Source organism: Episyrphus balteatus, chromosome 3 (assembly GCF_945859705.1).
Source record: "Episyrphus balteatus chromosome 3, idEpiBalt1.1, whole genome shotgun sequence".
NCBI lineage: Eukaryota > Metazoa > Arthropoda > Insecta > Diptera > Syrphidae > Episyrphus > Episyrphus balteatus.
Window position 1 is genome coordinate 87,091,728 of NC_079136.1, and position 27,759 is coordinate 87,119,486.

At 33.7% G+C, this 27,759-nt stretch overlaps 3 protein-coding genes and 4 long non-coding RNA genes across 7 annotated transcripts in view; 4 read left to right on the top strand and 3 right to left on the bottom strand.

Moving 5' to 3' along the window:
• Positions 1-1,195: 1,195 nt before the first annotated feature.
• Positions 1,196-2,260, bottom strand: LOC129914285 (uncharacterized). The gene is made up of 3 exons (XR_008772164.1): positions 2,209-2,260; positions 2,038-2,135; positions 1,196-1,971 (listed from the first exon to the last, which is right to left on the bottom strand). It is a non-coding gene; the product is annotated as an uncharacterized LOC129914285 (long non-coding RNA).
• Positions 2,261-2,354: 94 nt separating this feature from the next.
• On the top strand, positions 2,355-4,164 carry LOC129914282 (uncharacterized). Its single transcript, XR_008772159.1, has 5 exons — positions 2,355-3,091; positions 3,182-3,235; positions 3,322-3,520; positions 3,577-3,935; positions 4,001-4,164. It is a non-coding gene; the product is annotated as an uncharacterized LOC129914282 (long non-coding RNA).
• Positions 4,165-13,026: 8,862 nt separating this feature from the next.
• On the bottom strand, positions 13,027-14,091 carry LOC129914286 (uncharacterized). Its single transcript, XR_008772165.1, has 3 exons — positions 14,040-14,091; positions 13,869-13,966; positions 13,027-13,802 (listed from the first exon to the last, which is right to left on the bottom strand). It is a non-coding gene; the product is annotated as an uncharacterized LOC129914286 (long non-coding RNA).
• Positions 14,092-14,176: 85 nt separating this feature from the next.
• LOC129914284 (uncharacterized) lies at positions 14,177-15,210 on the top strand. Its single transcript, XR_008772163.1, has 3 exons — positions 14,177-14,922; positions 15,013-15,066; positions 15,153-15,210. It is a non-coding gene; the product is annotated as an uncharacterized LOC129914284 (long non-coding RNA).
• Positions 15,211-16,230: 1,020 nt separating this feature from the next.
• Positions 16,231-18,061, top strand: LOC129914274 (cell division cycle 7-related protein kinase-like). Its single transcript, XM_055993448.1, has one exon. The coding sequence runs from the start codon at positions 16,362-16,364 to the stop codon at positions 17,931-17,933; it is 1,572 nt and encodes a 523-aa protein (XP_055849423.1). The 5' UTR covers positions 16,231-16,361; the 3' UTR covers positions 17,934-18,061.
• On the bottom strand, positions 18,062-22,366 carry LOC129914281 (transcription factor Ouib-like). Its single transcript, XM_055993457.1, has 7 exons — positions 22,075-22,366; positions 21,878-22,009; positions 21,491-21,810; positions 21,180-21,425; positions 19,173-19,370; positions 18,711-18,745; positions 18,062-18,653 (listed from the first exon to the last, which is right to left on the bottom strand). The coding sequence occupies exons 1-5, from the start codon at positions 22,201-22,203 to the stop codon at positions 19,226-19,228; spliced, it is 972 nt and encodes a 323-aa protein (XP_055849432.1). The 5' UTR covers positions 22,204-22,366; the 3' UTR covers positions 18,062-18,653; positions 18,711-18,745; positions 19,173-19,225.
• LOC129914269 (TATA-binding protein-associated factor 172) overlaps positions 20,686-27,759 on the top strand; it is a 70,792-nt gene continuing 63,718 nt past the window's right edge. Inside the window, exon 1 of the mRNA XM_055993439.1 lies at positions 20,686-20,949. The gene's annotated coding sequence lies outside the window, so the exon portion shown is untranslated. The remainder of the gene's footprint in view (positions 20,950-27,759) is intronic.

Below are 27,759 nucleotides of genomic sequence, written 5' to 3' on the forward strand. Positions count from 1 at the left end.
TACAAATTTGACCCTCTATGAGGATCTTAAACGAAGCTTTACCAAAGCTCTACCGAAGCTTTGAGATTTGACAGATAGCTTCGGAAGAGCTTGTATAATTCTTTAATACATGTCTTATAGAAATTAAAAAAAAACAACAACAAAAATAAAAAAGAATTCTTTGTTAACTGGTTTTAAATCATGAATTTTATCTTTTGATCTAATATTATATATAACATTCCATTAGTTTTTAGTAAATCTTTTAATAATAATTTTAAAAGTATATAATTTTTTTACCACACCCAGGAATCGAACTTCGTATCTGCTTAGTAGTAGTCCACCACTCTACCCACTCGGCCATCCTAGTATATTCATTAATGAAATCAAAAACTTAAGGCTTGGCCACACCGGAGGGTATGCGGTAGAGGTACGGGTAGCGGTAACGATATTTGTATGAAAAAAATTCCACATCTGAACGTTGATATGTCAGTTTGGAATTTTTTTCATACAAGTACCGTTACCTCTACCCGTACCGCTACCGCATACCCTCTGGTGTGGCCAAGCCTTTGTTGCTGGTTAGTGGAGGGGAGAGGAGCGTGGATAAGGAAGAGTTGATATGGCAGTGAAACTACCATACCGTGGCAGGAACATCTGGAAAGGAAAGAGGAACATAGTGAAAAAGGGAAAGAGTGTCTACTCCCGAGAACTTGGCCTGCTTGCTTTGCGCAGCATCAGCTCGTCGGATGTGGGGGGGATCTTGTTCCCGGAAGTAAACTTCACCAGCAGCCAAAAACATAAATCAGGCCGGTGTACTAACAACTTAACTCAAAATCTGACGCGGACGGACGTTCACCACCCCAAGGGCACTGCCGGTGTTGTTGCAGTGTGGCCTTTTACCCACCCAACCATGAGAATCCTCGGCCATATTGGATTCTCCCAAACGCGTTGTCGTTCCTTGGGAAATCAGGTCCTTACCATCGCTGAAAATCGGCTACCATCTGCACCCCTGAAAATGTCTTCAATGACTCATCGTTTCACTCTGGCGAAACGGAAACAAAACAACCAAAAAAATTCTTTTTTTTTTTTCAAAACGTGGGCGTCTTTCAAGTTTTATTCTTTAAGTAAATAAATTTAAGTTGAAAAGAAATAATTTGTAACATAATTTAAATTAACAAGAAAAATAAATTAACAAAAAAAATTAACTAACCAAGAAAACCAAAAAAAAACTAAGCAAAACAAAAGAAAAATGTAACAAAAAAAAACGATTCCTTTTCGAGGCAATGAACAAAAAAACAAAAAAAAAAAAATCAGGATACCCTTTGTGGTACCTACTCAAATACAAAAAAAAAAAACGTCCCAGGATCCCCAACCCCTAGAGAGCTCTTTGGAGGTCCTAACCCTAGGAAAATAAAAATTTCAAAATCCGCGTGGACCCCTGTGGAATTATTTTTTTTTTATCACTTACAATGTAAATTTTAATATTTTTGAATTTTAAGAAAAAAGAACCAAAAAAATATATTGAAAAAATGTAGTTAAAACGCCAAAAAAACAAATAATTAATAAATAGAAACAACACAAACACATAAATTTTAAAAACGGTCCCGTTTTTGTTGGACACGTGTTGATGGGGTGAACTTTCTTTTATATTTTTGGTAGATTTCCTTTGTTTTAGGTGTATTTTTGATTTTTTTTATTGTTTAAAAAAACTCACTGCGACCTTTGTTTTTATTATTGCAGGCGAGTACTTTCGTTTTCTTTTTAGGGCAATTCAGGGGTACTTTGGTATAGACCAGCCCTCAAGTCTTACTGGGTGCTTCGATGGACGGCCTAAGGCTCCCTTCGCAAAGCGGTGTCGAAGTCAGTTGACTGTGGACCAGGACACAATTTTCTTTCTTTTCATCCAAAAAAAAGAGGTTGAAAAATAATGAATTTTTTTATAACGGTGCGGCGGCCCAGCCCTTTTATGACAATCTGGGACCGCCGATAATAAACCTAGGAAATTCGCTTTGGTTCAAAACTATTCAATAAAAAAGTTGCTAAAAAATTTGCAGAACTCACCACTTTTAATTATTTTGCAAAATTTATAATTTTGTTCACCACAAGTTAGTACAGGAAATTCAATAAAAAAATTTCGAACAGATCTTTGTGATTATGTTCTAAAAAAATTTAATGCAAAAAAAAAACATTAAGTACCCACTCAACACTTGGTTTTTTTATTTAAAAAATTACCGAAAAGAACTTTTCACCACTATCTATTGACTTTTGTTTTTTTTTTTTTTTTTATTTATTAATTTTGTTTTATTTTCTTCTAAATAAATTTTTTTGTTTTTGAATTTAATTTGGGTTTATACCAATTTTTATTTTCGTTTTGTCTTAAAAAAACTTTGGCCACAATAGCACAACCGATCTGTATCTGGATTATTTTCGAATGACACGAGTTCGGTGAGATGTCAAAAGCCCGATCTTAAAGAAAAAAAAGTAAGGGAAAACCACTTTGACAGTTGGCGGAGTACCTCAAAAAATTGGTACCGCATGTTAAATCTAACTGGACAAACATCACCCGATTCACATCTCTCAATATATGTAAATCTTATATACACTCATCTATGTATTGGTGAGCATTTCTATATTCCCCTTTTCTATCTTCGAATTCGAAATTCAATATCGGGCACGTTCATACGTACTAAAACTGAACACTCATATTAGTTTGTTATAACCAGCAACCGATAGATGGCTTGTTAGGTTAAGGGTGTTATTATACTGTCCTATTCAGAATGGGAAGTTAAACTTTGGTTTGTACCTAAAACTACAATTATAACGCGTAACATGAACATCAACAAAAAGTACGTATTGAACAAATAAAAACAACTAATTAGAGACACCTTCGGACCCGTTTCTGAGCCGAAGTCGGACTCAGCTCCGCCCGAGTCGGAGCGGATTCGGACCGATGTCGGACTTGTTTGCTTGAAGGGTAGGCACGAATCGGCCCATTCAACTCGATCCTCATGTAACCATATAAGGTGCTAAGTCTGAACAATGGTTGGTCGGTGTCAGTCCATAGACTATAATTTATGTCACATCAAATTCGAACATGGCAAATTCAACATGGCAGGTAGGTAATAAAAAGAATTCTTGTTTTGTTTATTTTTTTGTTAAATATTATTATTTATAAAACTCATATTAATTATTTTGTCTCTTTCAGGTTCTATCAACAATTTCTATTTGGAGTACTCATCCAGGGATTCGTCACAAGCAGGTAAGTTTGCCAAACATTTTCCTCTCAGGGAATGTTTACATTCCTTTTTTTTTTTGTAATTAATTCTATTTCTGTTTTCATTCCAGGTTTCTTGACTCGATTGGAGGCAGTTCCCCAGGCGTCCGCAACAAAATTTGCTACTTATTGGGATATATTCCCAATAAGGAGTAAAAATGCACGAAGTGTAGTCGGTCGCCTGGGATGAAGAAAACAAAAAAAAATCTGCAGATGTCTACGCTCGAGAGGAGAACATCAGCAAACTACAATGCTGCCACGCAAGTGAAGGTTAGTAACTACACACTTCGCATCCCCTGTTTAATTATGTTTTTTTTTTTTTCCAGTTTGATGAAAGTGTTAAGTTGGATCGAAATAACAATCCCATCGGTTTTGGGATCTTTGTTGGGATGATTGATTGTAGTAATCATAACATCCAACCAATTTTCAACAGAGACAAAAAAACAGATACACCCCAAAACATCACATAAGGACCATCAAAAATGAACTGGACAATACTGAGCGCACGACCACAGACTCCAACCTTAATATATTGCCGGTACGTCTATCGTTTTTTTTTCTAAGTGGTATTCGTGGACCTAAACTTTAATTTATTCATTTTTTTTTTTCTTGGGTTGTGGGGAAAAACCCACGATTGAAGCCGGGCCTTAAAAGATAAAAAACTATTGACGCAGCTCAAGTCAAGGTATGTACCATTCTTTTATAACATAGTCCAACATTAATACTTTTTTTTTTTTTTTCATTCAACAGATTGCAGTTATGGAAGTTAATGAGCTCTATCCGGATAGAATTTACGAAACATCTTTACCATGGATCAACAATTTTTTGCACAGATTATAACTGGTGAGCGTTTTGTTAAGTATTTTTATTTACATCTAGTAGTATTATTACAAACATAAGTAATTCAAACATGCAAAACAACACGAATAAATAAATTTGAATAAATAAATAAATAAATGTGGTAAAAATAAAAACTTAAAGCTAGTATCACAGTTATATAAAATGTCAAGAAAATAAAAAATAAAAAAAAATAAATATCACAGATCGAAAAAGTAAAAATGAGCTAAGCTAAAACTAATCTAGAAACAAGTAAATATCACAGTTGAAGAAAAATATAATTAACTAAACAATAATTAAACTAAAATTAAGTAAATATCACAGATTATAAAAAAAATTAGCTATATTATCAGTCTTTGAAATTTATTATCAAAAATTTATAAAATCACAGATGCTTAATAGTTTTTATCACAGTACATAAGTATATACTTTAAAATTCTAATCAATACATATAACAAGATATCAATAAATAACATTAAGTAACATAAGTAAAACTAATTTTAAGCATGCAGTTAATAAAATTTATAATAAAACATAAAATTTCTTTGTTTTTATCAAACATTTTCAGGTACTTTTAAGATTTTCTTAGATTTCGGTTATTGCCTTCACTTTTTCTTAAAATTTTGTTTCTTTACGTTTGAAAATTGTTAGAAATAGGCAAATTTTCCGAAATCGGTTTTCGAACTTCAGATTAAAAATCTTTTTAGCTCGGTTTATTAATAAATACGTTTACATTTAGAACAACAATTAGAACACAATATAAATCAATAAATAAAACAATAAAATAAATAATAAATTCATGCAACAGGAATGGAAACAAATAAATAAATAAATAAAACTTAGGGACGGCAATAAGAAATGTAACTAAAAATTTTAAAAATCGTCTTTAATAGCGTTTACGAAACAAAAATTTAATGTTTTCATTGTTTTAAATCTTTCGCGTGAAATACTCCAATTCTTTTGCCATTTAAGTTTTCTAATTCGTACATATTGTTTCCAATTTGTTTAATTATTCGGCATTTGACATATTTCGGCGAAAGTTTCGATGACAAATATTTTGAAGAATCACTTAATATGAAGTTCCTTCGGTAAACTTCTTGTCCAGGCACATATCTTGTATTTTTCGTTCGGACATTGTATATTTTCGCCGATTTCTCATTTGCTTTGGAAATATTTTCACGAATTTGATTTCGAATGCATTGCAACCGGCTTTGTCGGGGAAGAATTAACAACTCGTTGTCGTCCATCGCGTTCAACTTTTTCGCAAGTTCATAGCTACTACCGTGCATCATCATATTAGTGCCAAATAAGGCATAATATGGGGATACACCAGTAGCACTATGAACTGCACTCCTTAACGCACACGCTATATCGCTAAGATGCGTATCCCATTCTCGTTGATCATTCTTAAGGTATGATCGGATAGCAGCTAACAACGAGCGGTTAACCCTTTCCGACGCATTCGATTGCGGTGAATAAAAAGCTGTTTTAAAATGCCTTATTCCGTATTTGCTTATAAGATTTTGGAACTCTTTTCCGACGAATTGTTTTCCATTGTCAGAATGGATTATGTTCGGAACTCCAAACATATTAAAAACGTCTTCCTTCAAAAATTTTATCACTTTCGACGAAGTTGCATTTCTTAAAGCTTTTAATAACACAAATTTGGACAAATGATCTAATACAACGAAAACATACACATTTCCTAATTTTGACCTAGGATAAGGCCCTAAAAAGTCAATGTATATTTTTTCGAAAGGACGATTACTACAATAGGACGTTACAATGGGGGGACGGGTTACTTGATTTGACGCTTTACATTGCTTACACACGTTACAATTAGAAACATATACGCGAACATGCACAGTCATATTAGGCCAGTAAAAATATTGCCGAATCCGGTCTAAAGTTTTGGCTATTCCGCCATGAGCAGCCTTAGGGGGATCATGAGCCCTACTTATAATTTCTTCAGTCAGACCTGACGGAACCCAAAGAAGCCAAGAATGCTCTAGCATCTCTTCTTCACCTAACTTTCTGAAAGCTTTCTTATAAACGTATTTATCTTCGATTTTTAGGTCGGGAAGCTCGTCGGGGCGATTATATATCTCTTCTATAAGATCTAGATATTCTTCGGACTGGAATTCTACTGAATCCAAGTCGATCAACGGGGCAACATCATCAAGAGCCAGAGAATCTACATGTACCCGAGAAAGAGTATCCGGTACTACGTGTTGGCTACCTTTACGGTGCTGTATGTCGAAGACATAGGCCTGTAACGACAAACTCCACCTGGCAAGTTTCCCACTTAGGTCTTTCATACTCATCAGCCATTGAAGACTGGAGTGATCCGTAATGACCGTGAAGTCCATGCCTTCGACATACGGCCTGAATTTCTTCACAGCCATCACTGCTGCCATGCACTCCTTCTCGGTCACACTGTAGTTTCTCTGACTTTTGTTAAATTTTTGGGAAAAATACGCGATTGGGTATTCTTCTCCCTCATCGTCTACTTGCGACAATACCGCCCCTATACCCGCGTCTGAAGCATCGCACTGGATATAAAATCTTTTGGAAAAATCAGGGCGTGAAAGAACCGGAGCAGAAATCAACGCTTCCTTCAAATCTTCGAAAGCTTTCAACGCTTCTTCCGTCATTTTAAATTTTGCGTTCTTCTTCTTCGTTAAGTCGGTTAGTGGAGCAGTCAGGGTGGAAAAATCTTTTATAAATTTCCGATACCACCCTGCCATACCCAGTAACCTTCGAACTTGTCTGAGCGTTTTCGGGATCGGAAAATCTTTAACAGCTTCTACTTTTGCGGGATCGGTTTTGAATTTCCCACCACCAACAATGAAGCCCAAATATTTTAACTCCTTAAAGCAAAACTTTGATTTCTTCATGTTGATGGTGAGATTAGCCTTACGCAAACACTCGGCTACTTCCTTCAACAATGAGAGATGAGTCTCGAAATCCGGCGCCATGATAAGCAGATCATCGAGGTACACAAAGACACGCTCCCTAAGTCGTGCAGGAATCACCTTGTCCATCAACTGGCTCAACCGTTGAGCAGCATTACACAGCCCAAACGGCATCACAGTGAATTGGTACAAGGGTCTCCCCGGTACCGCAAAGGCAGTCTTTTCTCTACTCTGCTTCTCCAGCGGTATTTGCCAAAATGCCTCTTTCAAATCTATACTACTCATGTAGATGGCATCTGGAAGTCGGCTGGTGAGTCCCTCGATATGAGGAAGAGGATTCGCGTTCTTTTTCGTCAGTGCATTCACCTTACGAGAATCGAGGCAAAGTCGATTTTTTCCCGGTTTCCGTAAGAGAACCACTGGCGAACACCACGGACTTTCACTCTGCTCAATAACGCCGAGACTCAACATCCGATCCAATTCTTCGTATAGTATGGCTTGTATCGCTGGAGACACAGGGTAGTGACGCTGTTTCACAGGGAGAGCATCTCCGGTATCAATGGTATGCTCCATCAACGTCGTCTTTCCCAAACCGTCGCGTTCAAAACATAAGAATTGATCCCTCACTGCATCTAGTCTGGCTTGTTGCTCAGAACTCAACTGATGAGCATTTGGATCAGATGGATCATCCATCGAAAGACTACTTATAATGTTCGGGGCTAACTGAAACACTTTCCAGAAATCTACGCCCAGGTAGACTTCCTGATCTAAATTAGGGACTAGAAAGAAGGTAAGTCTTTCTTCCCTCTCCTTATACTGTACGTTAAGCACTACTTTCCCCACAATGGACTGACTTTTTCCGTCTGCTGTTTTAATTCCTGAGTGAAATGGCATTACTCGACAATCGAGCTCCTTGACCAGTTGCATACAATTTTTGCCAAGTATGCTAACACTGGCTCCGCTGTCTAGCAAACCTAAAAATTCTTTTGACCCTAGTTTGATTTTTGCATACGGTCTAGGATCTGACTCAAGATTTAAAATGGTAGACGAAATTTTCATTTCCGTTTCTTTTCGGGCTTTATATCGGGCTCTTGCTTTTAAAATATTTTTCGGCGGGGTAAACCCTTTACTATTAAAAATTCGATTTTTCGCTTTGTTGTACTCATTTATACGTACATGTAACGGCTTAATTTTTGAAAAATTCTGTATAATCTTATTTTCTATGTTTGTTTCTTTATTTTCTTCTCGTTTTAAAATTGTAATTTTTTTCTCATTTTCACAGGGAACTATATCTACTACTAACTCTTTTTCAGATTCTTTATTTTGGTTTTGGACTTCTTTGTTTATTGGGGGTTCTGTTTTGGGATTGCACGCGATTCCCCCGGAGCCTTCGCGTCCCTCGATCGGTTTTCCGAGTGGCATCGCGTACAGTTGGTTGTATAATAACCTTCTAGACCGCAATTGTAGCAATGGACAATGCGTTTTTCGGAGGGGCAATTGAACCATGTATGGCCCTGCTCCTTGCAGTTCCAACACTCGAGTGTGGAAGCATCGACTTGTTTCCGAGGAGGATTTTTGGATCTTGCCTGACCGAGCTGGTAAGCCGCTAGTTGTTCCTCCGAAAACTGGTATTCTTCTTCATACTCCAGCTCGTTCACACCAAACCTAGCTGAAGGCCTACCAGATGGCTTCTGAAGTTCCCGATCTCTCTTCGGAAACGCAGCTTCTGCTTCTTTGCAGACGTGCCTCAGCTGATCAAGGGAAGAGATGGCTTGAGGAAACACTAAATTTCTCACTTTTTCGTTGAGGTTCCGTTTAATGATTTTAACCATTTGGACCTCAGGAATTGGCATACGCAATTGATACCTCATTTTATTAATGGCTACAAAGAACTCCTCGCTACTTTCGTAAGAATATTGTTTACGATCTATAATATTGGCTACGATTTCTATATCAGTTATCGGGTTCTTATATCGACTAAGCAAAGCTTCTTTTACGGTTGGCCAGTCTAATTCCTTATCGACTTGGTACTGCCAGAACCATTCGTATGCTGGACCTGAGAGCAATTGGTGGAAGTCTCTCAGTACCTCCTTCCATGGAGACGCATATTGCTTCTGCTGTTTCTCAACTCTAAACACGAAGTCTTCGACTGTCAGGTTGTTTGACAGACCGTCGAACTTCCCTATACCCCACTTGTCTAACCTGGTTGGAGCGCGATATCCAGGAGTCATATACGGACTTAAAACTGGTGGTGGATAAGGAAATGGAGTGTATGTATATGGAGTTTGATAACTCCCAAAAACTAGAGGATTGGGCTGCGGCTGGAATGGTATTTCCGAAGCCGCAGTCTGACCTGGATTTCTTCTATCATGATGCCCTACTGGTACAAAAGCACTTCTACCTTGATCAGCTAAAGGAATCGCATACTGTGGTGGTGGCCCTGCAGGAGCTGGGTTGTAACTAGCTATTGGTGGCGGACCTACTTGAACTGGATTTGGTATTGGTGGCTGCACTGTTGGAACAGGTGGTTGACTCGTTGTTGGAATACTGACTGGTGGAACTGGCATTGCCAGAGTTAACTTTTCCAGAAAACCACTTAGTTGATTCTGGATACTTTCATTAATGGCTTTCTCCACATTATGTTGCAACGCATCCTGACAACTTGCCATATTTCGGGTAATTTCACTTTGTATGAATGTTGTAATATTCTCTGGTATAACCTTTTTTTCTTTTGTTTTAGGCCATGAACGAATAAGAGTATCTAAGATACCTCTAGATCCCTCATTGGTATGGTTACCACTTGCCCTATCATCAAATTCTGGACCTGGAGCTTGCCTAACAGTTTCGTCGACCCCTGCCCCACTAAGATCGCTATAAGTCGGGGTTGAGATCGAACCTGTGTTAATACTATTATTCGAATCGTTTGTGTTTTGACCGACTGGATTAGTACCATTTGCATTTGGTACTATCGGAGTCGAGACAGTTGGGGCTACACCGTTAGAACTGGTTATATTTCGAGATGCGGATCGGGTTTGTCTATCAGTTGGAGGTGGTGAGTGTACGACTCGGCGCCTAGCACCTGTGTTTATATTTCTTGACATTCTCTCTTCTTCTATTTCAGCATCTCTTATCATTCGCTGGATACGTTCATTTTCTTCTTGGTTAGCTTCGTGTGCCATTTTTCAAAATTATAATCAACTTATTCAACAAAACAACGAATATGTGAACGGAATTCAAAAATAAACTTATACAAAAGTGGTGAGTTTTGAACTAATTAAATTTTTTTTTTCTCTTTCCCTTCTTTTTTTGAAAACCTTTTTTTTCTAAAAAAAACTACTACCTACTATTACTCGATTGAACAAAAAAAATAATTATATTGTAATGAAAAAAGAAAAATGTAAATTAATTAATAAGAAAACTGTAACCTTTCACCAAAATTCAAAAAAAAATTAAACTTGAAACAAAAAAATGTAATGTAAATCAAAAACAAAAAAAAATGTAACTAACAAAAAAAACTGAATAAATATAAATAAATAAATTAATAAATAACGAAAAAATTAACGAAAAATGTTTAAATGAACGAAAGCAAATAAATATAAATAACGAAGAACGAAAATTTGTAATAAATAAATGTTTAATTAAGAATTCAAGATTTTTGAAAGTATTTGAAAGTGATCAAAAACTTAGATTCCGAAAAAGTAAATGTAATTTCAAAAATGAAGTTGAAAAATCAAAAAAAAATTATAGTTAACTATATGATTGTTTTCAAAAAAACTAGTAAACTAAACCTAAAAGGTTTTTCCAAAACAAGTTTTGAAAAATAATTTATAATTCAAAAGGAATTGTGTAACAAAAGGAACTAACACTAAAAACAAATTTCTAAATTATATGTTTTTGAAAAACTTAAAGTAATTTATCTTTAAAAAACTTAAATTTTACAAAAATTTATTAGAAATTATTTCTAAAATCTCTAATATCAGAATTTTATTTAATCAAAAAAATAGCTGAATTAGAAAAATTAAGAAAAGAAACAACTGTAAACTTTAACTAAATAAATAAACGAACAAAATACTAAACTAAAAACCAAAGTTTTTCACTGAACAGAAAAATCTTAACTTTGAAAAATTTTCAAATAATTACTTAATTTCTAGTTTCAAAACTGAAAATTTAAAAATTCTTTTTTTTTTTTTTCAATCAAAAAAAGATAAATTCCAATAAAGAACAAATTAAGTATTTCTTAAATGAGGCTTAAAATTCCTTTAATCAAAAAAACTTAAACTATTTTGAGAAAATCCTCAAAGAAAAGAAAAAACTTAACAAAAAAAACGAAAAACGAAAAACAGATGTTGAAAAATCAAAAAAAGTATGTATATTCTTTTTTGAACTTAACTTAAGAAATGTGTTGTTTATTTGTATTATTATATGTTTTGTGTGTTTGTATTTATTTCTATGTATTAGAGTTTTAGTATCTCCAAAATTCTTATTTTGATTAAGTAGACTCAAAAACTTAATTTTAAAAATTTTTGATAAGTAATTTAACTGTTAGCTTACTTTGAACTAACTATTTATATGGTATTTGTTAACGGTTTTGTCTCATAAGCATACGGGGTGCTTCAGGTAGCTTATTCAATGATGTTTTGACCCGAAGACCTGGAACGACTTTTCTGGAACCACTACTAGGGTTTAGAGACTTCAGACGGACTAATTTCAACTTCCCTCTGGGTGGTGAAATGGAAGGATAAGGCACAATTCAACAAGTTACATTACGAAGTTATTTTTTCCATACCCGCAATTCAAGTCTGCCTCTAGGGCTTTCGTTGAAGACATGGCTTTGGATAAATAACCACACAAAAAGAGAAATGAGTTTAAAAAAAATCAAAAAAAAAGAATTTGTTGAACATCATGCATCAATGTCCGACATACTGCCAAACATGGTCACTATTTCAACAATGCTTTTATAGAAAACAATACAAATGGATAAGAAAATGAAAATGGTATAGAAAAGAAAAAAAAAAGATTAAGGATTAGGAAAAAGGAATACAAAACAAAGGTGGTAACTGAAACTTACTTCAACTTCCCAGAGCCAGTCGCAATTCGAATCTAGCATGTCTGAGACTTCCTAGATGAAGACATACTGAACCCTGAAGAAATCGCTGCAAATTCAGATAAACACCTAACACATATCAACCGCAGTCACTGAAAATTTTCAATGAATCGTCGCAATTTACATGAGTCCGTCAGTGACCTTCCCTGTAAAGACTTACGAAAATTAAAAATTTTCAGTAAGTGTGGTTGAGAACTATAACAACATAAAAAAAACAGAAACGAATACTACAAAAATCTAAGACGAATGCCTTAAACGTTGGGCGCCATTTTGTTGCTGGTTAGTGGAGGGGAGAGGAGCGTGGATAAGGAAGAGTTGATATGGCAGTGAAACTACCATACCGTGGCAGGAACATCTGGAAAGGAAAGAGGAACATAGTGAAAAAGGGAAAGAGTGTCTACTCCCGAGAACTTGGCCTGCTTGCTTTGCGCAGCATCAGCTCGTCGGATGTGGGGGGGATCTTGTTCCCGGAAGTAAACTTCACCAGCAGCCAAAAACATAAATCAGGCCGGTGTACTAACAACTTAACTCAAAATCTGACGCGGACGGACGTTCACCACCCCAAGGGCACTGCCGGTGTTGTTGCAGTGTGGCCTTTTACCCACCCAACCATGAGAATCCTCGGCCATATTGGATTCTCCCAAACGCGTTGTCGTTCCTTGGGAAATCAGGTCCTTACCATCGCTGAAAATCGGCTACCATCTGCACCCCTGAAAATGTCTTCAATGACTCATCGTTTCACTCTGGCGAAACGGAAACAAAACAACCAAAAAAATTCTTTTTTTTTTTTCAAAACGTGGGCGTCTTTCAAGTTTTATTCTTTAAGTAAATAAATTTAAGTTGAAAAGAAATAATTTGTAACATAATTTAAATTAACAAGAAAAATAAATTAACAAAAAAAATTAACTAACCAAGAAAACCAAAAAAAAACTAAGCAAAACAAAAGAAAAATGTAACAAAAAAAAACGATTCCTTTTCGAGGCAATGAACAAAAAAACAAAAAAAAAAAAATCAGGATACCCTTTGTGGTACCTACTCAAATACAAAAAAAAAAAACGTCCCAGGATCCCCAACCCCTAGAGAGCTCTTTGGAGGTCCTAACCCTAGGAAAATAAAAATTTCAAAATCCGCGTGGACCCCTGTGGAATTATTTTTTTTTTATCACTTACAATGTAAATTTTAATATTTTTGAATTTTAAGAAAAAAGAACCAAAAAAATATATTGAAAAAATGTAGTTAAAACGCCAAAAAAACAAATAATTAATAAATAGAAACAACACAAACACATAAATTTTAAAAACGGTCCCGTTTTTGTTGGACACGTGTTGATGGGGTGAACTTTCTTTTATATTTTTGGTAGATTTCCTTTGTTTTAGGTGTATTTTTGATTTTTTTTATTGTTTAAAAAAACTCACTGCGACCTTTGTTTTTATTATTGCAGGCGAGTACTTTCGTTTTCTTTTTAGGGCAATTCAGGGGTACTTTGGTATAGACCAGCCCTCAAGTCTTACTGGGTGCTTCGATGGACGGCCTAAGGCTCCCTTCGCAAAGCGGTGTCGAAGTCAGTTGACTGTGGACCAGGACACAATTTTCTTTCTTTTCATCCAAAAAAAAGAGGTTGAAAAATAATGAATTTTTTTATAACGGTGCGGCGGCCCAGCCCTTTTATGACAATCTGGGACCGCCGATAATAAACCTAGGAAATTCGCTTTGGTTCAAAACTATTCAATAAAAAAGTTGCTAAAAAATTTGCAGAACTCACCACTTTTAATTATTTTGCAAAATTTATAATTTTGTTCACCACAAGTTAGTACAGGAAATTCAATAAAAAAATTTCGAACAGATCTTTGTGATTATGTTCTAAAAAAATTTAATGCAAAAAAAAAACATTAAGTACCCACTCAACACTTGGTTTTTTTATTTAAAAAATTACCGAAAAGAACTTTTCACCACTATCTATTGACTTTTGTTTTTTTTTTTTTTTTTATTTATTAATTTTGTTTTATTTTCTTCTAAATAAATTTTTTTGTTTTTGAATTTAATTTGGGTTTATACCAATTTTTATTTTCGTTTTGTCTTAAAAAAACTTTGGCCACAATAGCACAACCGATCTGTATCTGGATTATTTTCGAATGACACGAGTTCGGTGAGATGTCAAAAGCCCGATCTTAAAGAAAAAAAAGTAAGGGAAAACCACTTTGACAGTTGGCGGAGTACCTCAAAAAATTGGTACCGCATGTTAAATCTAACTGGACAAACATCACCCGATTCACATCTCTCAATATATGTAAATCTTATATACACTCATCTATGTATTGGTGAGCATTTCTATATTCCCCTTTTCTATCTTCGAATTCGAAATTCAATATCGGGCACGTTCATACGTACTAAAACTGAACACTCATATTAGTTTGTTATAACCAGCAACCGATAGATGGCTTGTTAGGTTAAGGGTGTTATTATACTGTCCTATTCAGAATGGGAAGTTAAACTTTGGTTTGTACCTAAAACTACAATTATAACGCGTAACATGAACATCAACAAAAAGTACGTATTGAACAAATAAAAACAACTAATTAGAGACACCTTCGGACCCGTTTCTGAGCCGAAGTCGGACTCAGCTCCGCCCGAGTCGGAGCGGATTCGGACCGATGTCGGACTTGTTTGCTTGAAGGGTAGGCACGAATCGGCCCATTCAACTCGATCCTCATGTAACCATATAAGGTGCTAAGTCTGAACAATGGTTGGTCGGTGTCAGTCCATAGACTATAATTTATGTCACATCAAATTCGAACATGGCAAATTCAACATGGCAGGTAGGTAATAAAAAGAATTCTTGTTTTGTTTATTTTTTTGTTAAATATTATTATTTATAAAACTCATATTAATTATTTTGTCTCTTTCAGGTTCTATCAACAATTTCTATTTGGAGTACTCATCCAGGGATTCGTCACAAGCAGGTAAGTTTGCCAAACATTTTCCTCTCAGGGAATGTTTACATTCCTTTTTTTTTTTGTAATTAATTCTATTTCTGTTTTCATTCCAGGTTTCTTGACTCGATTGGAGGCAGTTCCCCAGGCGTCCGCAACACCTTTAATCGGTTCAAATAGCAAAAAATGTCCGAGCTAAATTATTCAATGTCAAAACCAAAAAGTGTCCGATCTAGATTATTTAATATCAATACCAAAAATCAAATACAAAACTTGGTAATTTCTGTAAAGCTTCTATAGACTCATTAAACAGGCTTATAAGAAAAACAAGCTTTCTTCGTGTAAGTTTCTTTAACAGTATTTAAACAACTTATTAGAAGTTGTTAAACAAGTCCGAACAAGTCAAGCTCAATACAAGCTGTATACAAAGTAGAACCTGCGAGATTTCAATTTACAGAAGCTGTTGTGCTAGTTGGGCGGTGCGGCCAAGCCTTTAAAGGCTTGGCCACACCGGAGGGTATGCGGTAGCGGTACGGGTAGAGGTAACGGTACTTGTGTGAAAAAAATTCCAAACTGACATATCAACGTTCAGATGTGGAATTTTTTTCATACAAATATCGTTACCGCTACCCGTACCTCTACCGCATACCCTCCGGTGTGGCCAAGCCTTAATAGCCTGTTTTCACTTGAGCCCAAATTAGGTAATTACGCAAATAATCTCATTTCGAAAGTCAAACGCATAGAAAAAAAAATTAATTTGAAATTATCTCATTTTTGCTGTAGTGAATACAGCCCAACTAACAATTTTGCTTCTATAAGGCTTTATAGAAGCAAAAGAAGCATGTATAAAGCTTTACAGAAGCAAAATTGTTAGTCGGGAGGGACCCAATGCCGCAAGAGTGAATTCTTCTGTGTACACGAAAAAAACGTGTAAATTGCCTTAAGAACAATGCAGAGAAAAACTCAATCAGAAAAACTCACTCTTGCGGAACTATAAGATTTATTCGACAATTTCAGCCGTTTTCAAAGTGTACAATTTTAATTTTCACTTAAATTAGTCCGATCTGCAAACAAATTTGCACACGAAAAAACATCGCAAGAAAAACGAATCTATGAAATAAAAAACAACTATCCTCAAATTTCAGCTAAATGAACGCATCTTTTTCCTTTTTTGACATTTATACCAAAAACCGAAACTTGACCAAAAGCAAACAAAAGAGCAAGAAAAAAAAAAAACCTACGCCGTGTTGTGAATGTGCTCTTAAAAAATTCTCTATTTTTTATTATCATAATAATTTTGTAAATATTGAATTCAATTAAAAACAATGGAAAAGACTACCCAAAAACCAACATCAATAACTTCAATAACAGGTAACAAAAGTCAAGAAGCAGTTTCCGATTTAAAAACCAAAATCCCTGAAATTGACAACATCTTTAATGTTCTTGGTCGTATTGGAAACGGAACATTCAGTACAGTACTCCTTGCAACATTGAAAAAAGATCAAGACCAACAGCAAAAACATCGTAGAAAATATGCCATCAAACATCATGTGCCCACAAGTCATCCAGATCGAATTATCAAAGAACTCAAATGCATGACTGAGATTGGTGGAAAAGATAATGTTGTTGGAATCTATTGCACTTTAAGGCACCACGAATCGGTGGCATTTGTTATGCCATACTTGCCGCATGATAGATTCCATGATTTCTATGACAAAATGCCTTTGGAAGAAATCCAATGTTTTATTAAGAATCTTTTAATTGCTCTGCGTCGTGTACACAAATTCAATGTCATCCATCGAGATGTTAAGCCCAGTAATTTTTTATATAATCGGCGTTCCCGCCAATTCCTTTTAGTTGACTTTGGGCTGGCCCAAGAAATGCCCAAAATAGTCAAAAATAATACAACACTTAAAGTAAGAAGACGAGAATGTGAACAGGACGATGACAGAGTTCCAACACCGCCAGAAGAAAGCAATGCAAAGCGTCTGCGTTGTTCCCAGCAACCAGAAACGCCTACGACACCCTTTAAGATGCCCCTGCGACAACTCAATGTTAATACAACACCAACGAAGAATACACAGCTTCAGTCACCTCTTAGTAGACAAATCAAATCAGTTCTCCTTGGGGTAAGCTTAACAGATCGTTTGCAACAGCGAAATAAAAACAACACGGGATTGCATAGAGTGGAAAACAATGCCACTCCAGCATCACCATCCGATACCAGTCGAACGTCGCAATACAGCACAAATAGGAAGTTGAATTCCAAGTGCTATTGCTATGGGAAACCGCAGATCTGTAATATCTGTTTGATTAAGAAGGAAATCCATGCATCTCGAGCTGGCACTCCGGGCTATCGATCACCGGAAGTGCTGTTAAAGTATCCAGATCAATCGACAGCAGTTGATATCTGGGCTGTAGGAGTGATATTTATATCCATACTCTCATCGGTTTATCCATTCTTCAAAGCTCCCGATGATTATGTTGCTTTGGCTGAAATGGTTACTATTTTCGGTGACAAGGCGATTCGTAAGACTGCCTTTGGTTTGGGACGTCTTGTGACTCTTAGTCACTGGACCAAACCGCTGGATTTGAGGAAACTTTGTGTTCGCCTTCGTAATCACAAGACAATTGGGTATTCTGCGGAATTAGAAAAGAAATATATGACAATAGATGGTAGTGAGATTGAAACTTGTAAGAATTGCGATCAGTTATTTTATGACTGTTTGTGTAAAGAATCATCTTTTACAACTCATGATCCGTCTTGTAATGATATATTTCCGGCGAGTGCTTATGATTTGTTGTACAAGTTGTTGGAATTAAATCCACATAAACGTATTTCAGCTGAGGAAGCTTTGCAGCATCCTTTTTTCGAAGCTGTAGATAGTACAACATAGTTGGAGGAGGAGGGTGAGAAAGAGGTGCTGCTGGTAGACATCGATTTTTTTTTTTTATAATAATTATTTTGTATAATAAGTAAAGTAGATTTTAAGATAATAAAAAAAAAAGTTACTAGACATCTATAAAAAAAAAGCTCAATTTTTTATTGATCCTTATGCTGTAAAAGTGTCTTGTATGACGGATCTGAGGAAGCTTTTAATCATTGCTATCGTGAATGAAAATTTTCTTTGGAAAATTGTTGATCCCCTCGAAAATTGGATTTTGGTCTTTGGAATCAAATTTTCAGAAGATATTATTTATAATTTATTTCAGTTCAATTTTTGTGGTGGGGCACTCGCTCGGGAAGAAAAATTTCACTGACATTTCTTTACAGTTCTAACTAACTATTAACTACATATTATGTTCATTTGCACATCCATCGTAATCAATCAGTTTTGTTGTCGGTTCACCTCCAAAATATTTTTTTAAGTCCGAGTTTTTAAAAAGCTGTTACGACTTAAACCTAATTCACGCTTTTAGATGGATTGTTATCGGACAATTATTGTAGCTACTACATCAGCAATTATCTATGGAAGTATGTGGTTGCATTCGTACCGTTGATTGGTGAAAACTTCTTGTGGATTCAGAACAATGCTAGACCACACGTCGCCCAGTACTTGCAAAAAAATGGAAATCGGCATGAATCCTATCGAACACGGTTGGGGACACTCAGTAGCCTGAAATCTTCTAGTCTAGAAATGAAACAATTTAGATGACAAAATTATATAACAAACCTTATTCAAGGCATGCCCGAAGAATTACTGCTGACCTGTTTCAAAAATATAAAATGTTAATTTATGAAGATTTGTCATTTTTTCTTAATTTATATCTTATTTCAAAACTCTTCTTTTAATTTTTGACATGAATAACTTGGTTTTATGGTAATAAATAAAACTGCATTCAAAAAACTATTTTCTTCTTAACTTACTCGAAATTATTGCAATATTTCCAAATTGGCCACCTTTTTTTGTATATCAGTTACTTTAGAACTACATTTATGCATTAATAATTTTTCCTTCAAAAATTGCAATAACTCTGCATTCCCCGTTGTAGTATTTAAACTCCACAAAACACTTCAAAGGGAATCACCTCGAGTTTAAAAGTTTGATCGAATTGCCATACTGATAACAATTCACTTTCGATAAGAAACGTAGAACATGGTTTTATGTTTTTGAAAATGGTTTACAAATAAGTACCTTTCATGTTATTTTGTTGTCAATGGTATTGTAATTTAATTAAATTAAAATATTCAATTAGTTAGTTGAGTAATACTAAAGCTTTCATCTTGTTTGATGGGGAAATTCAGTTTTGCTTCTCTCTGTTTATGGGTAATTGTTGCCAGATGTTGTTTTAACTCGCATACTCTGGAAAACTTTTTGTCACAAACGTCACACCTGTAAAAAAAAACAATATTTTGTATTTTAACAGGTGACAACAAATTTAAGGATTAAAAAAAAGTATTAAATGAATATGGACCCTTATTATACATGTAACCTTATTATAACTTGATGTATTACTCAATACATGAATTAAAGCGGTTATATCCTCGATTTGGAACCAGATACCAATGTGGAGAAAAGATGGTAGCATGATTATGCAACACCGTTAAATAAAAATAAATGGTTCTGGATATATAGAAAGCGATTGTTAAAGAATGAAATCGGTATTTTAAAGGTGATAGTCACATTGTTTTATTTATTTAGTTTTATGAAGAAAACAATAATAAACAAAAAATGTATTCACATTATTGGAAAACAGGTAAAATTTTAAGCAAAAAAGAATAACATTTCTTCTTAAAATTAAGACCTTAAAGAAGTTTTTAACTTTAGTATCAACGGAGAAATTATCATTAACATGAGTAAAGGTATATAAAAGTTAGCCTTTTTAAATCACCGCTAAGTGTTATACATTTTTTAGATAGAGCGTTACTGTAGAATAATGTTTGTCTTAAAATATACCCAAGAATTATTTTGTACTTAACTTTAGCATTACGATAGCTGCGTTCCTTTGGAAATATTTATCTACTTTTTAGTACTTAAAACTACTTTGATCTACTTTGCTATACTGAAAAAGTAGTTCAAAGCAGCTTTAAGTACTAAAAAGTAGATAAATATTTCCAAAGGAACGCAGCTGATGTTGTCAACTACATATGTGCCCTTGATTATGAAAGTGGACTAAGTCACTTTTTGCATTGTTTAAAGAAAAACTTAAATAATAATTTTCTTATAACGATTTAATTATATTTCTTTTATGAAATCACTAGAGGAGCAATAAAGAAGTTTATTTACTACAATTTCGCGTTCAAATAAACTTTACCCCTTAAATAATAATTATTTTTAGGCTAGATTTGATGCCATTTTTAGGAGTGACTTAGTCCACTTTCATAATTAAGGGCACATAAATGTTTTAAGGCAAATATTAAAAAGTAATAATAAAAAAATAAAATGTTACAAAAAAGTTTTCGTTGAACGAATATATAGGTTTCTAATTTTGATATTCCTAATTCTGAAGCCTAGTACGCAGCTAAAGAGGAACCAAACAAAAATTTTTGAAGTCTCTAAATTCAACAGAAAACATGTTAACGAAAAAATACCATCGAATATTATGTCAAAGTCAAAATAATAAAAATATAAATAAAAAAATTCAAAAAAATATCATCACAAAATAAGTTTTAAAACAAAAAAAAAAAAATTAAATTTCGTTCAAGATTTCGTTGTGCTATTTTTGTATAAAAAAAATTCGTTTCGCTTCAGCTGCGTGCTAGGAGAAGTCAAAAAATCTATGTTACCTCGTTTCAAAGATAAGATTTTAAACTTGATATACCTACAAGTGGAAGGGAACTTAAACCAACTTGGCGTGCTTAATTGGAAGCAGCAATCTAAAGATATAGCTGGGCTGGAGATGCTTGTTAATTGAGGCACAAGTTTACAATGAATTGTAGTGCCATTTTAGGATGCTGGCGATCATAAGTAGGTAAGTAAGAAAGCATAACTCAATTATTTCAGCCGTACTTATCATTTTTTTTTTGCACGCTCATAGAAATTCTTATTAATTTATATATTATAATTATTGACCGATAGTAATTTAACACAAATAAATTCCATAGCAAACAGGATGAACAAAAGAAGGTAGCAAAGTAATCATCATTATTATGCTTTTCTTAGATGAATCCTTATTAATTTGGTTTAAATATTAAAACTTACTCAAAACGCTTTTCGCCTGTGTGTGTCAGCATATGATTTTTCAATACATTCGAATAAGTAAAAGATTTCCCGCAAGTTTCGCATTTGAATGGTCTCTCATTTGTGTGTATACGTTCATGTTTAATATTCGTGCTGCGATCACCAAAAGTCCTATCGCAATATTTGCACTTAAATGGTCGAGCTCCAGTGTGTACTCTCATGTGTCTATTAGTTTCTTGTTGATTTGCGAATTTCTTTTGACATATTCTAAATAAATTGAAAATATTTTACAAACATTTTAAATAAAAAACAAACTTAAATCAAAAACCTACTCGCAACTAAATGGTTTTTCCGAGTCGTGTCTTCTGCGATGCATTGTCAACTGGTAAACTGTTGGATAAACATTTCCACAAAGTTCACAGATTTGACTGTCTTTCGTTCTAGGTCTTCCAACTTTTCGCGAAGGAAAGGCTTTTTCTTTTTTCTTTTTATTCGTTGGTTGTCGGACTCTTTTCTTTTTGACTTTTTTTTCTTTCGAACTTGATGCATCGTCACTGTCGGCGGAATGATTTGAACGTTCAGATAAAAGTAGTTCTTCGAGAGTTCCTAACTCTTGAACATACTCAAAATGTGGTTCATCTTTTATTTCAAGCTTCATTCGATTAAATGTTAAAATTTAAATAAAAAAGAATTTAAATACAATAGCTTATTAATTTTACCTCTTCATCAGCTAACATTTGTTTAAGCTTTAAATCGTTGGTCTGACAAATGTCGCGAAATTCGTAGGAAATGTTAAGCGATGTTACGCATTTGCTGCATATTTTTTTAGGAAGACCATCTCGTAGTTCCAACTGTGAGAGATACATCAAATTAAATTTGAACTTTTGATGGTTTGTTTATGAAAATTTTAACAAACCTTTATTCCTCCACAAATTTCAATTTTGTTAAACAAAACACTTTCTTCAAATATTTCATCAAAGGGCAACTCCATATCGGATCCGTCGTCTGCCTTTAGACAAATTCGACACGAATTTATTGAGTGCATTTTTTTGTATACTTATATTATTTTATAAGAATTTTAGTTTTCATTTAATACAGCAAGAAGTGCAAAAATAAAATTTTTGTTTTTACTTGTTTATAAATTAGAATAAAACATACAAAAATGTATTTTATGGTTTGAATTTTGCATTGAAGTTTATATTTATGAATGAAAATTGACATTGGATTATTTGACGTTTTACCAAGTTTTAAGTTCTGTTTGTTTTGATTTTTTTTTAGTGATTTTTAGTGAGTCTGTTCAATGAGGAAGAAGTTCGACAAAATATACAAAAGAACAATTGGTGATTGAAGCACATACAACTAGCGCCGTAGTTTCAAATTTTGAACTAATTTTAACAGGACGAATGTTTACATTTTGTATTTCTAAAAATGGCGTCCATGTCAAAAGTCCTAACAAAAAAAAAAGTAAAATGTCGGATGCTAACTCCTTCCGTCCTGTTGATTTTAGTTTTTGTTTTGACCACCCGGTAGCGCATTTCAACTTTACCAATCGCCAATAGGAATATTCACTATTCGATGCAAATGGTCTTGTATCGTTGCAAAATTGTAACATTTTCTTAAACTTAAACAGCCAAATATACAGACTACAATTTTTTACACTTTTGCTATACCCTAACCCTATTGCAATACAAATACAATGCTGCAAAATTTGTTTGTTGCAGTTGTAGTAGTAAATAAATAAAATTTAGCATACCCTTAATAATTCGTCAACTACATTTTCACAAAGACCTTTTTTAGATAGAGGCCTTAAGGCTTGGCCACACCGGAGGGTATGAGGTAGCGGTACGGGTAGAGGTAACGGTACTTGTATGAAAAAAATTCCAAACTGACATATCAACGTTCAGATGTGGAATTTTTTTCATACAAATATCGTTACCGCTACCCGTACCTCACCGCCGTATAGTTAGCAGCGAGTTTTCACGATTTTTAAAAATTTTGATGCAAATAATTAGGTGAGAATTAGGTGAAATTTGGTCAACAAATTTTAGAATTTGGTGAATCCTAGTTTAAAAGTTATTAACAATTTAAGGTTTGGCGTATAGTTAGCAAACGATAGTAACAAAAATAGGGTTTTTTGGTATCAATCGATCGGAAATCGCTTTGTGAAATTTGGTTAATCAATTTTAGAATTTGGTGAATCATAGTTTAATAAATAATTAACAAAATGTGAAAAAAATGACAGTTCTATAAACAATTACAATTTACACACATATTTAACGTTACGCGACGTAATGTTATGTAACGTAGTAAAATCTGTCATACACGTACACAAAACCAACACACATGAAACAAAATCTGTCCCAAACAACGTCAACATTTTTGACAGCCCATAATTTATTTCACATTTTTTCCCGCGTTTCTTTCTATTTAAACAAACAAAAAAAGAAAAGTTCTCGACAAACTTTTATGTACATCCTAAATATACCTATATCCCGGTCTGTAATTTTCTAAAAATATTTTTTGTTAATTATTTATTGTCCTTTTATGGGAAGTGCTAAAACCTACGGAACTTATCCATCGTTGGTTGTGTTAAATGCATTAAGGTGCTTCAGAAAAAAAGAGTCCAATAGACTTATGTTTGCAAGCCGCCACCATCAGTTTTTCTTTTTATTTATAAACAAATCTTAAGCATTTTCTTAAGGGAAAAACAAAAAAGGAAGAAGATTTTATATGATGGCCAACAGAATCATTCAATTATACATATGTGCAAGCTATCCTAGACTTTATGCTGCAAAGGATGAGTGTAGTATTGCGACAAGGTTTAGTACGTCTTATGCTGATTGCAACATATAGACTCTTGGTACAGATTCCAAGAATCTTAAATAACAAATAACATTTTATTATAGTGAGCGTATCAAGAAGATCCCAGGCTAAAGGAGATTAATATGAAAGTGCAACGAATCGAAAAATCAACAACGTGCTTAGTCTTAACACTAATCAAGCAATTTGATGATCAAAATACACTCCGTCAGATGCTCTACATCGCTGACAATGTACCTAATTTCCATATGTTGTTCAAGATGCGCCCCTCTGATCTGATTTATAAAATCTAGTAGCCACATTCAAAGAATGTCAAACCTGCTGAAAATGCAGACGATATTCTTGAAGACCATGAGGAAAATCCACATGTTTTCTTTAAACGTTTACCCGAGGTTATTGGCGACATTTGGAAACGTATAACGTCAGTGTGGGCGTGTATACTGAAACAGTATTTGAAAGATATGTACGCCCTGCAGGCTAAGAAGACGGTAAAATATCAAATAACACAAACATTTTACAAAAAATTGTTACGACGAAAACAGTGCCCAATTTCAATTGCAGAAATTAAGGAATTGGTCATAAAATCAAGTGATGTCTGTTTAAATCCAGAAGATGAGAAAGATTTATTTATATGTAGGGTAGATGTACCAATACCCGAACAGTTAACGGAAATTCAAAAGTAAAAAAGCTGCAAAAAATTATTTATTGAAGAAAAAAAGTTAAAATATTTTTTTTACGAAAGCTGTAAGAATACTTTATTATAAAAAAATAAAATTTTGTCAATGAGTACAAAAGTTTTCTTATAAAAAAATAAAAACCGAAGGCATGTCGTTTTCACCAGAAGCCGAACACAAGGTGCCTGATTCCGAACACTAATGTGCCTAATTCCGAACACCATAAATTTTAACAATTTTCTTCTATTATTTAGATAAAAACTCTTTTACAATTAATTTAAATAACAAAAATATGGAACTTTCAAGGTAAACAAAAATGTTCCATACATATATATTTATAAACCATATAGGAAACGGGCCTATATCATTTGGTTCTGGCTCTTCAATGGGCTCAGTTTTGTCGGTGCTTCCGATACAAATTTAAAAACGGTTTTTTAAAACGAACTTTTTTTTAAGTTATGGCTATGAATACTTAGCGTTAGATGTGCATTCTAATAACTGGTTGGTAGACATATAAGAGAAAGTTACTATGGATGCATTTTGTATGGTCGACCGCGAAGGGATTAATTCCATATCTGCGCAATGCATTTGTACAAAACCAAAAAGGTCTTTATTTTCTAAAACGTGCACAACAGTCCGCAGAAGTTTGCTTTTGTCACCTAGGAATTTTCCAACGTTCGTTGCCTTTTAAACTGGTCCATTCCCACATTGAAGCTCGACAGTGACTTTTGAGCTCCAACATCTGCCGGCTACATGTGTAGCACGATGTGGGTTGTATTCGGAGAAGAAATGAAGTGCATTTTTTTATGAAATATGAATAATTATTTATTTTGTTTAAATATTTATAAATTTGTATAAATATTTATTAAAAAAATATTAAATATATAAAATTTAAAGCAGTTGCCTAGTTCCAAACAGTACTGTTCGGAGAAAGGAAAATCATAAAAATTGGCTTCCTATTTCCGAACAGTTTAAAATAAGAATAAGTATATACAATTTTTTTAAAAAAATATTAAAATCAATTACTTATTGTCTAAACTAATGCATAAAATTATAAAATTTAGCCTAAACTTTATTTTTATTAAAAAAAAACACTATTTCATGTGACCACTCAAACTAATTTTTTTACAAAAAAAATACGATAATTTTACGCATCTGATCCTTCCGACAAACTGAAAGCTATTTGAACAAGAAAATATAGATTTCTGAGCGAGATATCGCAAGGAGTGATCGAATATAGTATATAGATTCTAGTTTAACCGGGTTTTTACTTCTAACGGGACAAAACAGTTTGATTTTACATATTTAAGTGAAAAGTGTTCGGCTACTGGAGCTGTTCGGAAATGGGTACATCTACCCTATGTACATATGTTCTTTATGATAAATGTAAAAGAATTTATTCTCTTTCAGTTTTTCAGTTTAAACAACTTATAAATAAGTTTGATCCAGATGATGCATATCTGCTCTTGATAAAGAAAAAAAATAAACATGATCAAGCTGGTGAGAGTAGTATAGGCAAGAGCGGGCAGTGCGACAACGCCACATGTAAATAGTGTTAATCATACGATGGTTTCAAGACCATCCCAAAGCAAGGTTAGTCAAAGAATGTTGTCTTTGTGATTTGCTTTCACAAGTTATTTTTTTTTATCGATAGAATGCAACAAAAAATTCTTTCCTATAATCTTTCCTATTTTCTATTCCTTCTGACTTGTGCCGTGCAGCATGCATTTAAAAGTTATAAAGGTCCTACAAGCATATAGTCAAAATTATTATTGTTAATGCTCCTGGAGTCAGGTGCTTCTATTAATAAAGTACCTACAAAAATTTAATATTATTTTCAAATGCAAAGTTTTCAACATTTTAATTCTTATATTTGACAAAAATGTTTGTCAGATCTATGCTTAAACTAATCAAAATTGCACCTCCTTGCTAGCATGCCTTCATTACACGGCCAGTAAAACCCAGATTCGTGAAAACAGTCAAATAATTATGTTCTTTGTTCTGACAATTTTGTTACATATGTATTATGTTTCTCTTGAAACTGTTCTGCTGTGTTATAATTTTTTTAGCGTGTCTAATGCAAAATTATGCCAATTACTTGTGTATATGTATGTCTGTCTTCAAATGGGTAGGATTTTGCTATCGGGTTTCAACTACCTTTTTTGTGATCTACAAGTTTCATCAGACAGAATCGGATAACAATGTTTTCTTGTGTGAATATTATTTTTTTTTTGTTTATATGGAATCTTGCAATCTATTTTAAAGTATAGCACTACCACAAAATTTGTTAACCAAAATGTAGGCTTACATGTACGATGTACCTACCTAAACCCAAATATACAATTATTGTCTTTGGAATCGATATCTTAAGATATAAAAAATAGTAAACAAAAACAATACCGTCCCATTGTAGCACTTTGCTTTTATTTACCCCTAAAAAATGTTACAATTGTTTTAATACAATTTTTTTTTTTTCAGAGAATCGTTGGATAGTAGCAGTGGAAAAATTGCACCCAGCATAGGCTTTGGAACGCCAACATTACAGAACAAATGAATCAGAAACAACTATTGGAAAATTGACCCAATGAATAATAATAATAATAATTAGTTTTTAACAAGTCTTGTTATTTAATTAAACAATTTCGCGGAAAATAAAATTGATGAACAAAAAACAATTTTGAAGAACATAGGTACCTTTTGTTTTGATCTGGATTTGTTTTTATGTCAAAACTGTTCTTACTTTGGTTCGATATATAAATATATTGATCAATATATAAATGTTCAATAAATCAATAGTACCTATAATAGTATCTGGAAAATGACTTTTTTTAAGTTTTGAGAATCACTTTGAAAATTAACACCACACAAACTAACAAGTTATTCTTTAGAAATCTCGAATAAACATTATTATTTAATGTTATCACAAAAGCAAAATTTCTTGAACAATATATTTTTTTCGTACTATACAAATAAATTAATAATTTTTTTTTGTTTTTTTTTTTTTTAAATTGAAATTTTTGAAAATAAGTAAGTATGTTCTTAGTTGCAAGTTAGGTTAGTACAAAATTAAATGCGTACTTCCTCCTACAGTTCAAGGCTATAAAAAA